At 52.9% G+C, this 13,486-nt stretch overlaps 7 protein-coding genes across 7 annotated transcripts; 4 read left to right on the top strand and 3 right to left on the bottom strand.

Moving 5' to 3' along the window:
* Positions 1-1,324: 1,324 nt before the first annotated feature.
* Positions 1,325-1,810, top strand: CLAFUR5_04707 (uncharacterized protein; the record flags this gene model as incomplete). The annotated part of the gene is made up of 1 exon (XM_047903855.1): positions 1,325-1,810. One exon carries the CDS (start codon positions 1,325-1,327, stop codon positions 1,808-1,810), a length of 486 nt encoding a protein of 161 aa, XP_047760542.1.
* A 163-nt stretch (positions 1,811-1,973) lies between these two features.
* Positions 1,974-3,650, top strand: CLAFUR5_04706 (uncharacterized protein; the record flags this gene model as incomplete). The annotated part of the gene is made up of 1 exon (XM_047903854.1): positions 1,974-3,650. The coding sequence occupies one exon, from the start codon at positions 1,974-1,976 to the stop codon at positions 3,648-3,650; it is 1,677 nt and encodes a 558-aa protein (XP_047760543.1).
* Positions 3,651-3,837: 187 nt separating this feature from the next.
* Positions 3,838-5,290, bottom strand: CLAFUR5_04705 (Glutaminase; the record flags this gene model as incomplete). The annotated part of the gene is made up of 2 exons (XM_047903853.1): positions 3,838-4,494; positions 4,565-5,290. 2 exons carry the CDS (start codon positions 5,288-5,290, stop codon positions 3,838-3,840), a joined length of 1,383 nt encoding a protein of 460 aa, XP_047760540.1.
* A 550-nt stretch (positions 5,291-5,840) lies between these two features.
* Positions 5,841-6,788, bottom strand: CLAFUR5_04704 (uncharacterized protein; the record flags this gene model as incomplete). The annotated part of the gene is made up of 2 exons (XM_047903852.1): positions 5,841-6,193; positions 6,245-6,788. The coding sequence occupies 2 exons, from the start codon at positions 6,786-6,788 to the stop codon at positions 5,841-5,843; spliced, it is 897 nt and encodes a 298-aa protein (XP_047760541.1).
* Positions 6,789-7,944: 1,156 nt separating this feature from the next.
* Positions 7,945-9,419, bottom strand: CLAFUR5_04703 (Enolase; the record flags this gene model as incomplete). Its single annotated transcript, XM_047903851.1, has 3 exons — positions 7,945-8,740; positions 8,805-9,144; positions 9,239-9,419. The coding sequence occupies 3 exons, from the start codon at positions 9,417-9,419 to the stop codon at positions 7,945-7,947; spliced, it is 1,317 nt and encodes a 438-aa protein (XP_047760538.1).
* Positions 9,420-10,279: 860 nt separating this feature from the next.
* On the top strand, positions 10,280-11,556 carry CLAFUR5_04702 (putative 26S proteasome subunit rpt4; the record flags this gene model as incomplete). Its single annotated transcript, XM_047903850.1, has 3 exons — positions 10,280-10,874; positions 10,927-11,488; positions 11,541-11,556. The coding sequence occupies 3 exons, from the start codon at positions 10,280-10,282 to the stop codon at positions 11,554-11,556; spliced, it is 1,173 nt and encodes a 390-aa protein (XP_047760539.1).
* A 503-nt stretch (positions 11,557-12,059) lies between these two features.
* Positions 12,060-12,908, top strand: CLAFUR5_04701 (N-acetyltransferase 9-like protein; the record flags this gene model as incomplete). The annotated part of the gene is made up of 3 exons (XM_047903849.1): positions 12,060-12,081; positions 12,140-12,525; positions 12,588-12,908. 3 exons carry the CDS (start codon positions 12,060-12,062, stop codon positions 12,906-12,908), a joined length of 729 nt encoding a protein of 242 aa, XP_047760536.1.
* Positions 12,909-13,486: the final 578 nt, after the last annotated feature.

Below are 13,486 nucleotides of genomic sequence, written 5' to 3'. Positions count from 1 at the left end.
AGTACGAAAAGAGGAGGAGTATAGGACTCGCTAGACCGGCGGGAGTGAGGCTAAGACCTAAAGCCTAGCGGAATAGATAGCGAGCTACCTATAGAAGTAGGACTAGAAAAGGAAGCCCCCTAAGACAATAGGCCCGATAGTACTCCGAGCTTTCTAGAGACATAATTATTAGCTATATAGGGACCTAATAAGGGCCGAAGCAAGTATAGCGATCCAAATTAGGTCCGAATATATTAGACTAAGGGCCTACCTATTTAGGAGATGCGTACTAGACATCTATAGCCTAGCCTACTAGTGTAGCTACCTATCGTAAAACCTAGAACATATACTACTACGGTGCCCGTAGTAGGCGAGAGGTAGGGGAAATTAGAGGTACTAAGCGGAAAGGAGAGACTATAAGTTAATTATTAGGGACAAGGGCAACATTCGCCAAATCTCTCGGTAGATACTATAGTAGGGATACCTCTAGTAGTTTAGCCTCGCTAGCGAGACGGAGGAGTAGATAGATAAGAGGCGGAAGCTAGGGGGGTTATCGATAGGGTAGTTATTAGGGTAGGCCTATAACACTAGCGTACCCCTAATAAGAGAAATCTAAGACGATAACTAAGGGAAAAAGATAGGCGGGAAGGAGGAGGAGTTTTTACTAATACGGTTCCCCCTCTATATATACGAAAACAGGATAGTATAGCTATATAGGCCGAAGGGCACTATAATAGCTTAATGAAATATCTATCTATCTATATAACTCTTAAATATATATCCTATCTAGCTCTTATAAGGTCTACGACTCGATCGGTATAGGTATTAGGTATATATATATATAGAGTATATATTACGCGCTCGGTAGGAATCGTCTAAACTCGAGGTATTCGAGGTAAGCGCGCCGTACATAGTAGTCGTATCGTTATAAAAAGTAGATCGGTAGATTTGTCGTAGTAAGGCGAGTAGAACGAGCTATATATTATATATATAGTAAGCGTAGCGGGTACGTATAAGGTCGAGATATCTAGAATTCGTCGACTCGAAGCCGCTCTCGAGTTTGGTAACCCTACTGTAGTCGAAATTCGTCCCGACCCTTATGTCTCTTCGAATAGCGGACTTGGTAGGGATATGGATATGCGAGAGGCCTTCCCATTGCTCACAAGAACAATACAACTGCTTCCTGACTCCTCGCGATCACTGACTTCGTACTCGTGTTAGCCTCGCTACTGTCTTGCAAATCCCGATTTATCGAGTCCTTGGCCACAACTGATCTGTCGGGACTTCGAGCATGCCTTGCTGATTCAACAGACTAGCTGATAGACCTGCCTGGCCGCGTCTCATCATGAGCGACGTCTGGGCATATGCCTACATAGGCGACGAGAAAGCGATTGCGAGGGCGATCGAAGCAACGATCCTGGACACATGCATCCGCATCAACAACCGCGACTTCGACCTACCCACCGACATTGATGCCAATGGCTGGACACGCTTCTCCAACGACTTCGTCTACTCCCCAGAATATCAGCCAATACTCGCTCAAGATTCGCGTCTCGCAGTCGAGGAGCTAGAACGAAAGGGAGCCAAGAATCTGATCGAATTGTTTCGCGCGATGACTGTCGCTTACCCAGAATACCGGCTCGTACCAATCGATTACAACACGCAGGTGCACGAAAAGGCGGCATGGGCAGAGTCGTATGTCACGATCGAGACGACGGGGCTAGGAGATGTGACAAGGCAAAGCGTGGGAGTGTTTGAATGGAAGCGCGACAAGGCGAAGAGATGGTGGATCACGAGATATCATGGTATGGCTGGAATGGCGGGTGATTGAGGATATGATGCTGCGACTGTGCTCTCCAGAACACGCTCAGACGCATGAATATGGGAACACATCAGGAAGCTATGCGTAGCACAGCGCAAGCAAGCTCTACCCCGCCAGCACTGCATTGCATACTGCGGCAGGAGCTCCTTTTGGCATGATACCGTGCTCACCAATGGCCCATTCTCGTACTGAAGAAGCAAGACAGCTCGTTTACGCCGACTGTCCGGTTGATGACCCGGGTCAATTCAGACTGCTGGTCCTGCGCCCAGGTCCTCGCGATGCTCAAGCAGATGGGACGAAAACACCTGTCATCGCCGACCTTCGCTCTTTCCAGATCTGTGAGGCGCCGCCATACATCGCCTTGTCGTACTCATGGGGCACAGAACCAACCGGGATCGAGCTTGAGATCGGTCCGTTGGCGTGCATACCTATCACGAAGCACCTAGACCGAGCTTTGCGCCAGGCAAGGAATCCACGAAAATCGGTCTTCCTGTGGGTCGACGCATTATGTATCGATCAGCAGAATGTGGAGGAACGCAGTGCACAGGTGAGCATCATGCAGCACATCTTTTCCGCGGCAGAGGATGTCTACATATGGTTGGGCATGGGGACAGACGTACTTTCAGCAAGAAATCTCGAAGATGGGCCCACGGCGGAGAATCTGCGATGGATGATTGCTTTGAACCGCGACACGAAACAGAACGACCAATTCGTGGGTCTGAACGCGCAGGCTATGCGTTCAATCATGGGACAACAAACTCATGCATGGTGGAAGCGGAAGTGGGTACTCCAGGAGGTGTCCGTCGCTAAGAACCCTCCGCTTGTGCTGTACGATGAGTACATATTCGATGGAGCGGCGTTTTTCAAGTCATGGCCTGCGGAGTTCATCCTGGGGTCTCCTCGAACACAGCAGATATCCGATGTGCGCCCTGGACAAACGTGGTCATCTGGAATCTGGCAGGCCTTCATGTCCATGGAGCAATCTATGCGTGTGCCATGGCTCATGCGAGATTGGTGGACATACTATCAGATTCACCCCAGTGAAGGTCGGCCACTAGGTGAGTTACTTCGAATTGCTGCAGCTTCGAACACGTCCAACCATCTCGATCATGTCTACGCGCTACTGGGTCTCACTACTGCGCAGCACCGAGCTGAGATTTCCGTAGACTATTCTAAACCCCCGGAAAGGCTCTTTCGTGATGTATCGCGCCTTCTGTGGGACAGGAACACGAACGCGGAGCAGCATAGTTTGGTGAAGGATGGAGAAAGCACATCTTTCGCCATGCTTGCTTTTCAGTGGTCTCGTTACGAAACGCCATCGTGGTCCTGCAACTTCAGTGTCGCTACCGGCATTGACCGTGTCGACTATCAGACGTGGACGCACCTACCTACGGGAAACAGAACTGAAGAAAGCTCAGAGGCGTTGACCTTCGTACAAAAGCGGTGGAACTACCACAACATCGAGACAGAATATGCGATACCTGAGCTGCCAACTTCCCGGGAGCACGACAACCTCATCACACTGTACGGCGTGGTCCTGGACACCGTAGAATTCGCCCTTGACGCGGCGAAATACATGAATCATCCACACGCCTGGCAGGTAATGGCCGAAGCGCTTCACTGTAAAGAAGACCATCTACGGGCGATTAAGGTCGGCGTTGCGAAATACGACAAAGGTATGCCGGAAGTACGCATGCTCGAGCCATTTCGCATCTTCACCACGCAGAATGGTAACTTAGGCCTCGCATATCGGTCTTCTCGGCCGAGCGAGCATACTAAGCTATTCAACATCGAAGTCGGCGACGACGTGGCGCTCATGCTGGGAGCGACTACTCCGGTCACAGCATGATCGCTGGGCCTCGTATCGACTGGTTGCAGCGTGCATGCTTGGCAATCATGCTTGCGGGTGCCGAGATGGGCTTGTGCATGAGTTCAAACAGCTCAGCAGGTTCATCATATCATGAGGACATCAACAAATACCGTGCCTTTGATAAGCCGCATTGGAAGCTTCTCCACTGCCTGCCATGGGACCCTTCCTACCAGTCCTCTTCTACCGATGCAGAGCAGCCTGCGCCACCAATGTATTCCCTGGCCTGGCTCTGATCATCGACCACCTTAGGATGCCTATCCTTACCCTCTGGATCCCATCGCAAGACTCCTGTTGGATCTATCACCACGACATTCTTGTCCTCTGCCATCAACCGATTGATGTCCTCATGAACAACCCGTCTCGCAACCTTGTTCAGGGAGAAGACATCGCGGAACGAGATCACGACCGCACATGCATCTGCGTAGGCACCTGAGCCTGGATCGTTAGGGTCTTCCTCCCCTAGCATTCGAGTCAAGGCCCGCGTCAAGATCTCCGACCCAGCGAATCGTACCGCACCACGCATGTGGAAGATAGCAATGCGGCGATTGCAATTAGGATCGTGGTCGTCTGCCGTTTTGATCTTGGCGATAGCTGTGGCAACGGTGGAGCGAGCAATTTGGCTGACGTCCATCATGTGGAAGCCCATATCCCGTGACAGCTTCTCGCAGATACGGACTCCGCGGACGCTGTTACCTTTGTCATCCAGTTTAGGCGAGAATGCTGCCAGGCCGACTTGTCCTGGTAGGGCCCCCAGGATCCCGCCGGCCACACCAGATTTCGCGGGTATACCAACGTTCGAGACCCAGTCGCCAGCTGCATCGTACTAAAGGTATCTACATGTCAGCATGGTAGTTCACGGGAAGAGTCAGAGCCACTCAAAGTGCCCTACTTACCATCCCACAAGTCGTCATAACCGACAACACCTGCCTCACACTATCGTGCGGAAAGATCTTCTCGTTCGTCACAGGATGATAACCAGCGTTACTCAGCGTCGCCGCCATCAACGCCAGATCCCTCACAGTAACATTGATGGAGCACTGCCGGATATAGCCCTTCACCACCTCGGGCGGATTGCAACTGATAATCCCCGCCGCCTTCAGCATATGAGCCAGTCCCATATTACGATCAAAGTCCTTCATCTCGGCCTCATAAACTTCCTCACACACCTTCAACTCCCTCCCGGCAAGCTTCGACATCACCTTCAAGATCCGATCCGTCCGCTCCTCCGCTGTCGCATTGGGGCCCACGACCAGCGAGTGTGCAGTAATGGCACCGGCATTAATCATTGGATTCATCGGGCGATTGGATTCTTTATGAAGGGACAACTCGTTAAAGGCATCACCAGATGGCTCGACACCGATTTTCTCCACGACGTGCTCGAGCCCCGCATCTTCGATGGCGAGAGCGTAGACGAAAGCTTTACTGATCGATTGTATCGAGAACTCAGCTTGATCATCACCCGCTGAGTACACATTTCCATCGACCATGGCAATCGCTACGGCCAGGCGGGAGGTGTCGGCCTTGGCCAGCACATCGATATAGCCTGCTGGAGCTCCGGATTCGTCTGGGCGGGCATGGTCGAGGACGCGGTTGAGGTAGTCCGGAATGGGGGATTTCATGGTGGGAGATGTGATTTCGAGTGTGCGTCTGCAAGTATGGCATCGCTGGTGTTCTTGTACTACTTACTGATAGCTCCTCGGGCGTACTGCGTATGCGTTCGTGCCAAGGTCTCGAGCTGTCTTGGTACTGCAAAGTCGTGGGATGATATCATGCTTGTCAAAGAGCTGACTGAGCTGAGCTGAGCGGAAACTTGGAAGAGCATTTCATCTTGAACTCGAAAGGTTACACATACATGACAAACCTATATCTATTGTGTCGTTGCCAGTTCCATACACGGCGAGACATCGTAAAGTCGCACAAGTCTTTGAACACGGACAACTTGCTTCTGCTTTCAGTTACTGCCATTGAACTTTGCTATATGGATAAGTGCTTGCTTGCATGTTTCGCTCTCTGCATACCAAATTTCCCCCCTCCCAAATGCCGTATAAATAACTCTCACACTCACGCAAGTGCGGCAAGCAAAGCAAGCTCACATTAGAAACCCCATTCCCTTCCCATCATCATAACCTGGAAATTCCCATTACAATAACCCTCCCCCACATTCAAACTCTACAAAAACACCGCCATCCCACCAACAAAAACAGCAACCACACTCAACAAACCACAAATCTTCAGCGACGACGCAGCGCCATCATACGCTGGAATCTCCGGCGAGCCTGGCGTCGTTGGAGCGGGGGCTGGCATGGTGCCGGTGGCGTGGGCATTGCACTCGGGGCCGGGACACTCGGCGTGCGTGGTGGTTGGGTAGGGGGGACGGACTGGGGTGTCGTCAGATGGTTTTGGTGGGACGTTGCCGTCGCCGGAGCCGCCGCAGGAGGTGCCGTCGCAGGGCTCGTCGGCCGGGCTTGTCTCGGCTGGAGGCTTGGGGCCGGTTGGGGAGGGCCCTGGGGCTTGGATTTGGCCTGACGGGACGTTAGTTGTGTGTGAGGAGGGAAGGGGTGGTGGGGACTTACCATCTGGAATTTGGCTGACTGGGGTGCCGGTTGGCTTGGGTGGAAGTGGGGTGCCGGAGGTGGCCTCGCAGTCGCATGGCTCGGTGATGGTGACTGGGACAGGAGTCTCTGGGCTGCCTCCGTCACAGCCCTTGGTGCACTGCTTAACGGTGGTGGTGAAGCCGGGTGGGATGTGGTCGTGGCCTGGCGTCCATGTTGGGGTCTCCTCCTCGCAGCTCTCGGTCACGGTGTATGTGACTGGGACAGTGCCGGTAGGGCAAAGCGAGATGTACTCGGTTTCGTAGACGGTGGTGTGGCCTGGCTTCTTGCTGGTAGGTGCGTGTGTGGGCGCAGACTCACACTGTGGGCAGTATGTAACACTGGTTGTTCCAATGACGGTGACCATAGTCTCTGGCATGGCGGAGTCGCAGGTGTCCACTGTGATCGTTGTATATGAGACAGATTCTGATGAGCTTGTTGGTACAAACTCGATGTATGCGTTTGGTGTGAGTTGCGCAGCGACACTACCAGCCAGCGCGGCGGCGGCAGCCATTCTTCGGGCCATTTTGACGGTCGTGTGGTTTCTTCAAGTCGATTGGTATCAGATTATGACTGCTACGCAGAGCGAGTGTCGGGAAAGCAAGCGTGAGTGAGCGTACGCGCAAGCTGTCCAAGCAGTGAAGCAGTGTTAAAAGCGAATGTGGTTTCGACTAAGAAGAAATGCTTAGGGAGATCGAACGAGTGAGATCCTCCGGAAGCAGGTATTATGAGTAATGAAGGACGAAAGCGAATGGTTTCGGAGGGCAACGGCCTTATAGCAACAATCCGTTCGCAGTGCAGTTGTGTTGATCCAGCTGGCATTCCAGAGTAAATTGCCGGCTTGGTCCCAGATTCATTCCACAGTCCCGCGACAAATAGCCGAATAGGGTCAAGGCACAGCTTGAAGAGATGAACGCTGAGATAACATGCCGTTGATCGCGGGTAAGATGGTCTTTGCCGGGGTCTTTGGCCTGGTGCATCGATAGACCTCTCTTGTGGCAAGAAGGCAAATGATGGTCATCCCCTCGATGCGAGAATCCACTGCCAAACGGGAGCACTAATACCGTACACACATGTCGCTTGAATGACATTCGGACGCACTCCCACAGTTGACCAAAGGGATGCCTTGCCAGCATTGCGCGTGGGTTGGTAAGGGTATGGGATTTGTTCAATACCGACAAGGCGGTCTCCCATCCATCGGTCTTCGCAGATCACAGCACCGGCGACTTCTTCATGTTTGACAGGACTGTCTTTGGACGACTGTAAGAGTCGTATGCCAATGCGATCAATGTCTTGGGCCAGGACCTGATGCTTCGCTGGTTCTCTGCATCAGGTGTGTGGGTAGGTCAGACAGCCGCCAGATGCTCCAGGTAGTGGGCTCGGTTGATCAGTCCAGCCTCTCGGATCTGGTCGGCGGTATCGCGCGTGTGCGTGTCCCGCATACCTGCAGCGAGATGATGTTTTCATTGAGGGCTTGAGGCATGTAGCCTTTCGAACTGGGACTAGCGTCTTTCTCGTTAAAATGCTTGGCCCGTTCTTCGCGCTGGACACTGTGATGCTTCCTGGTATACTGCATCTATCTTTCGTGAGCTATCTGTCATTCATGTGGAATCATCACGCTAAGCCTTTGTCTAGCGTTCCGGCCCATCGCATATCATACCTGCATTTCATCCTTTCGCAGCTTAAAGGTTGACAGCGTTGCGGAACTGAGTACCGGCGTAGACAGCCTCCTTACCGAGCTCCTCCTCGATTCTCAAGATCTGGTTCAGCTTGGCCAGACGCTCGCTACGTGCTGGAGCACCAGTCTTGATCTCACCAGCTCGGAGACCGACAGCGATATCAGCAATGGTGACGTCCTCAGTCTCACCAGAGCGGTGAGAGACCATGAGGCCCCATCCGGCACCGTAAGCATCCTTGGCAGCCTGGATGGCCTCGGAGATGGTACCAATCTGGTTGACCTTGAGGAGGAGAGCGTTGCAAGCCTTGGTGTCGATGGCCTTCTTGATGAAGGTTGGGTTGGTCACAGTCAAGTCATCACCCACGATCTGGAAGTCGCTGTTCTTGTAGAAGTAGCTCCAGGCCTCCCAGTCATCCTCGGCGAATGGGTCCTCGATGGACACGATTGGGTACTTGCTAGCGAGGTCGCGGTACTGCTGTGCGAGCTGCTCGTATGTGATCCACTTGCTCTTGTCGCTGTCTGGGTTCTTGAAGTCCAGGTCGTACTTCTTCTCGTCCGACTTGTAGAACTCGGAGGATGCAACATCCATGGCGATCTTGATCTTTCCGGTGTAGCCGGCCTCCTCGATCGATTGTGTGATGAGCTCGAGTGCCTCCTCAGCGGTCTGGATGTCTGGAGCAACACCACCCTCGTCACCGACGTTTCCGGCAGATTGGCCGTACTTCTTCTTGGCGAGAGACTTGAGCTTCTGGTAGACTTCAGAACCCTGACGCATGGCCTCGGAGAAAGTTGGTGCTTCGCTACAAGGGATGCTGTCAGTACACTTTGCCGCAATTTGGCATCCACCCAGGGACCTCTGCGCACCTTGGGACGATCATGAACTCCTGGAAAGCGAGACGACCACCAGCGTGGGAGCCACCGTTGAGCACGTTCATGAATGGCACTGGGAGGACGAATGGCTTCTTGGTGCCTGCGAGGTCGCTGATGTGTGCGTAGAGTGGGACCTTCTTCTCTGCTGCGGCAGCCTTGGCGACGGCCATGGAGACACCGAGAATGGCATTGGCACCAAGCTCAGTCTTGTTTGGGGTGCCATCGAGCTTGTTAAGGAAGTTGTCGACAGCCGACTGGTCCTTGACGTCCAGGTTGGCCTTGATCAGCTCTGGCGCGATCTTCTCGTTGACGTTGGCGACAGCCTTGGTGACACCTGAACAGGTCAGTACATGCCCAAAGACAGGTACGTTGCAAGCAGTGCATGAGATCTTGTGTGCCTCGATCTGCTCTTGTGTATCGTCACTCACCCTTGCCGCCCCACTTGCTCTTGTCGCCGTCACGGAGTTCGCAGGCCTCGTGGGAGCCGGTGGAAGCACCGGATGGAACGATGGCGCGGTGCAGGCCGGTCTCGGTAACGATGTCGACCTCGACGGTTGGGTTACCGCGAGAGTCGTAGACGGAGCGTGCGTGGATCTTGGAGATAGCCATGATTGCGATGTTCTAGATGGTATTTGTTAGCGGAAGGTGCAATGCAACATGTGGAGGACGGCGCGACGGAGATGTTCTGGTGTATATGCAGGGCAGCAGTGACTCCATCGTCACAGCAGCGGCTCCGCTGGGCATTGCTGAAGAGCATTTCCGTAGTCGACCGCTAGGTGATGTTTCGGAGTGCTGGAGCAACGAGCTGGTACATAGACACCGGAGCCGCGGGCGTACTTACCTGCTTGTATAGTATGGTGTTGTTGTTGCTGAGACTGGATGGAAGCTGAAGAAGGAGGGAAAATCCAGCTCAACAGTGACAACACCTGTTTGTTTTGAGCTAGAGTAGCAGCGTTTGTCTGTTGGGACTTGGGAGGACCCCACGTTGGCATGACCGGGATGGAGATGGAGGGGCAGCAGATGTGTGTTCCACGGGTGGCTGTCATCTAGCCACTTTGTTGAAAAGCATCACTATGGCTGTGTGCGACACGCGTAGACTCGTTCCTGGCCGATGCCATATCCTCACATGTTTTTGACTGGCTATCTCTGCCATTTCTAGATCCCTTGAGGTCTTCCAGTGTGAAGGAGATGGCATCGTCGGGATGTCTGCCATGTCGATCCAGGAGTATCGCTCCGTGGACGGCCCGAAGTGCTCGTTACATAAGCATGCATGAATGCCTCAGTATCACGCTCCGTCACGACGCAACACTGATCCGCCTTACAGCTCTCTCGAAATACTTGCCATCGACCAAACATCAACACATCCTCACCCCTCCACACACACCATCCTCGCCCGACTCAACAACAGCGCTCTACACCTCCGACCACAGCGCACATATTGACCCCATCACAACCCACACATTCACACCATGAGCGACCCGGAGAGAGATCACGCGCTGGAGGAGTACAAGAACAAGCTGCTGGACTCGCGAGAATGGGAGGCGAAGCTCAAGGCGCTGCGGTTAGAGATCAAGTGCCTACAACACGACTTTGACGTATCAGAAGACAACATCAAGGCGCTGCAAAGTGTCGGTCAGATCATCGGAGAAGTGCTTAAGCAGCTTGACGAGGAGCGCTTCATCGTCAAGGCATCATCGGGACCTCGATATGTTGTTGGATGTCGGTCAAAGGTGGACAAGGTCAAGCTGAAGCAGGGCACACGAGTCGCACTCGACATGACGACACTCACAATCATGCGCATGCTTCCCCGAGAAGTCGATCCGTTGGTGTACAACATGTCGTTGGAGGATCCCGGACAGGTGTCGTTTGGTGGGATCGGTGGACTGAATGACCAGATCAGAGAACTCCGAGAGGTCATCGAGCTGCCGCTGAAGAATCCCGAGCTGTTTTTGCGAGTCGGCATCAAGCCTCCTAAGGGTGTGCTGCTATACGGCCCTCCTGGTACTGGCAAGACACTCCTCGCAAGAGCAGTCGCCAGCTCTTTGGAGACCAACTTCCTCAAAGGTCTGTTCTCGTATCATTGCCGCCGTCTTTCTGCGCTAACACATCACTCCAGTTGTATCGTCCGCCATCGTCGACAAGTACATTGGTGAATCGGCTCGCCTCATTCGCGAAATGTTTGGCTACGCGAAAGAACACGAACCCTGCATCATCTTCATGGACGAAATCGACGCCATCGGTGGACGTCGTTTCTCCGAGGGTACTAGCGCTGATCGTGAGATTCAACGTACGCTCATGGAGCTTCTCAACCAGCTTGATGGTTTCGACTACCTCGGAAAGACCAAGATCATCATGGCAACCAACCGACCCGATACCCTCGACCCTGCGCTTCTCCGAGCCGGACGACTCGACAGAAAGATCGAGATTCCACTGCCGAACGAGGCAGGTCGATTAGAGGTGCTCAAGATTCATGCGGAGAGCGTGCAAAAGGAGGGCGAGATTGATTTTGAGAGCGTGGTGAAGATGAGCGATGGCCTGAACGGAGCAGATCTGAGGAATGTGGTGACAGAAGCTGGACTGTTTGCGATCAAGGACTACCGGGAGTCGGTCAGCCAAGATGACTTCAACAAGGCAGTCCGGAAGGTCGCTGAGAGCAAGAAGCTTGAGGGCAAGCTTGAGTAAGTTCAGGAACCATTCGAAAGGACACACAGAGACTAACATCAATCGCAGGTACCAGAAGCTGTAAGTATGAGCTTGCAGTGCTTGCATCGGGCCTACTATACAGTGCATCGCAAAGGAGCTTGGGTTCTACGAGCATGGCGTTAGGCAAGGCGACCGCGCCGGCGCAGCGCATGGCGCTATTGTACAACAGTAATTGCTATACTACGACAACCAATACCACCAACATGTATCTCATGGCTTCCGAGCTGCATCTTCCTGTCGTTGCCAATTCTGGACTAGTGCCACTTACAAGCCATTTCTCGCCGAATTCGCTTGTTGCTACCTCCACACCGTGGACCTCCCCTAACAAAACCTTGACAACTTTCCACCATACCACCAATGACCAGGTAGCAATGACCGCGACCTCATAAACATCGTGAACCCCATGTAGGCACCGACTTCGTGTATATCATCCGCCACATCAAGGTCTGACATCTCGCTGCAAGGTTTGCTTTCCCATTTTCCTCCTTTCTCGCAGTATCAATTTCTTGATCATCTCATCGCAAGGGAAGAAGGAAGAAGCCTGCCATGAAGCTCAACGCACACACCGGTACGCCATACCGAACACATCACTCCATAAGCCTCGCAGACTCATGCTGAACTAACAGCACTCTCAACGCCTACCCTCCTCCTGGTGCCATACAGCGAGCACCACGTTCCGCACTACCATGAATGGATGAAGGATCCGGATCTGCAGAGTGCCACAGCGTCAGAACCGCTCAGTCTCGAGGAAGAATACGCCATGCAGCGCTCCTGGCGGGGTGATCGTGATAAGTTGACGTTCATTATCTGTCAGCCTTTACGCCAAAAAGATGATCGGGAGCAACGACCTGGCATGAGCCATGTTAGAGTGGGAGAAGATGATAGTCCAGAGAGAATGATTGGCGATATCAATTTGTTCTTGTTCGATGCGGAGATCGAGGAGGGGGAGAGGGAGGTGGAGGAATTGGGAGGAAGTGGGAGTGGGAGTGTCGTTGGGGAGGTGGAGTTGATGGTCAGTCTACACGTATCCAACCCCAGCACACGATGCCGGCCCACTGCTGATCAGATAACTAGATCGCACGCAAATCCCTCCAACGGCAAGGATTCGGCCGTGCAGCGCTCCTAACATTTATCGACTACATCCATACCCACTGGCCTGATATCGCGGCCGAATACGCTCAGAGCGGAGCCATCACACCACAACTCAGCTTCCTGCGGGTCAAGATCAACCAGACGAATGTAGGCAGCATTCGGCTCTTCGAGGGTGTAGGTTTCATCCGGACTACTGAGGAGCCGAATTATTTTGGAGAGCTGGAATTGAGGTTTGTGCCGGATTTGGAGGGGTTGAGGAAGCAGAAGGGGTGGGAGGAGGTCGTGGAGTTGGGGTATGGGTAGAGGATATCTTGAATCTGTGGGGTGGGCTCTTGGTGGTATTTGAAGACCTTGGGTCCGGTCTTTTGGGTCTCTTGGTGATGAATGGTTGGCGGTGATGGTAGCAGGTGATCGATTGTGGATTGGACATGCTGGAGGTATGGGATGTTGGATACATGCTTCATCTATATCGAGTTGGTATAGACACGGTCGCTATTTCAAGTTGACTATTGCAATGTGCTGGTCCGAGATTGGGTATCATACTTTGCGATAGTAATTGCCAAGCTCAAAAAGCGTCTGTTCAGTCAACTTCCAAAACATCATATCAACAATTGCTCAACGCACAGGCAGAGACATCGCCCAAAATTACTACAGTGTATTGACACATATACCAACATGCATTCTTGCTATCCTCAATGTGCTGACATCACCACAGACCGCATCGTCGTCGTCCCACCACTTTTCCTCGCATACTACCTCAACACTAGTGCTGGGCAAGAGTAAGCGGACTGGGTCGGCCGTCAGGAATGTTCATGAAGCCGTGCACATATCTCATGTTTCACATCTTTTTGAGCCGTCAACTTACGCCTTGTGTCTCCAGA

This window comes from Fulvia fulva, chromosome 4 (assembly GCF_020509005.1).
Source record: "Fulvia fulva chromosome 4, complete sequence".
In the NCBI taxonomy this organism is placed as follows: Eukaryota; Fungi; Ascomycota; class Dothideomycetes; order Mycosphaerellales; family Mycosphaerellaceae; genus Fulvia; species Fulvia fulva.
This window is presented reverse-complemented; position numbering and strand designations above follow the sequence as displayed.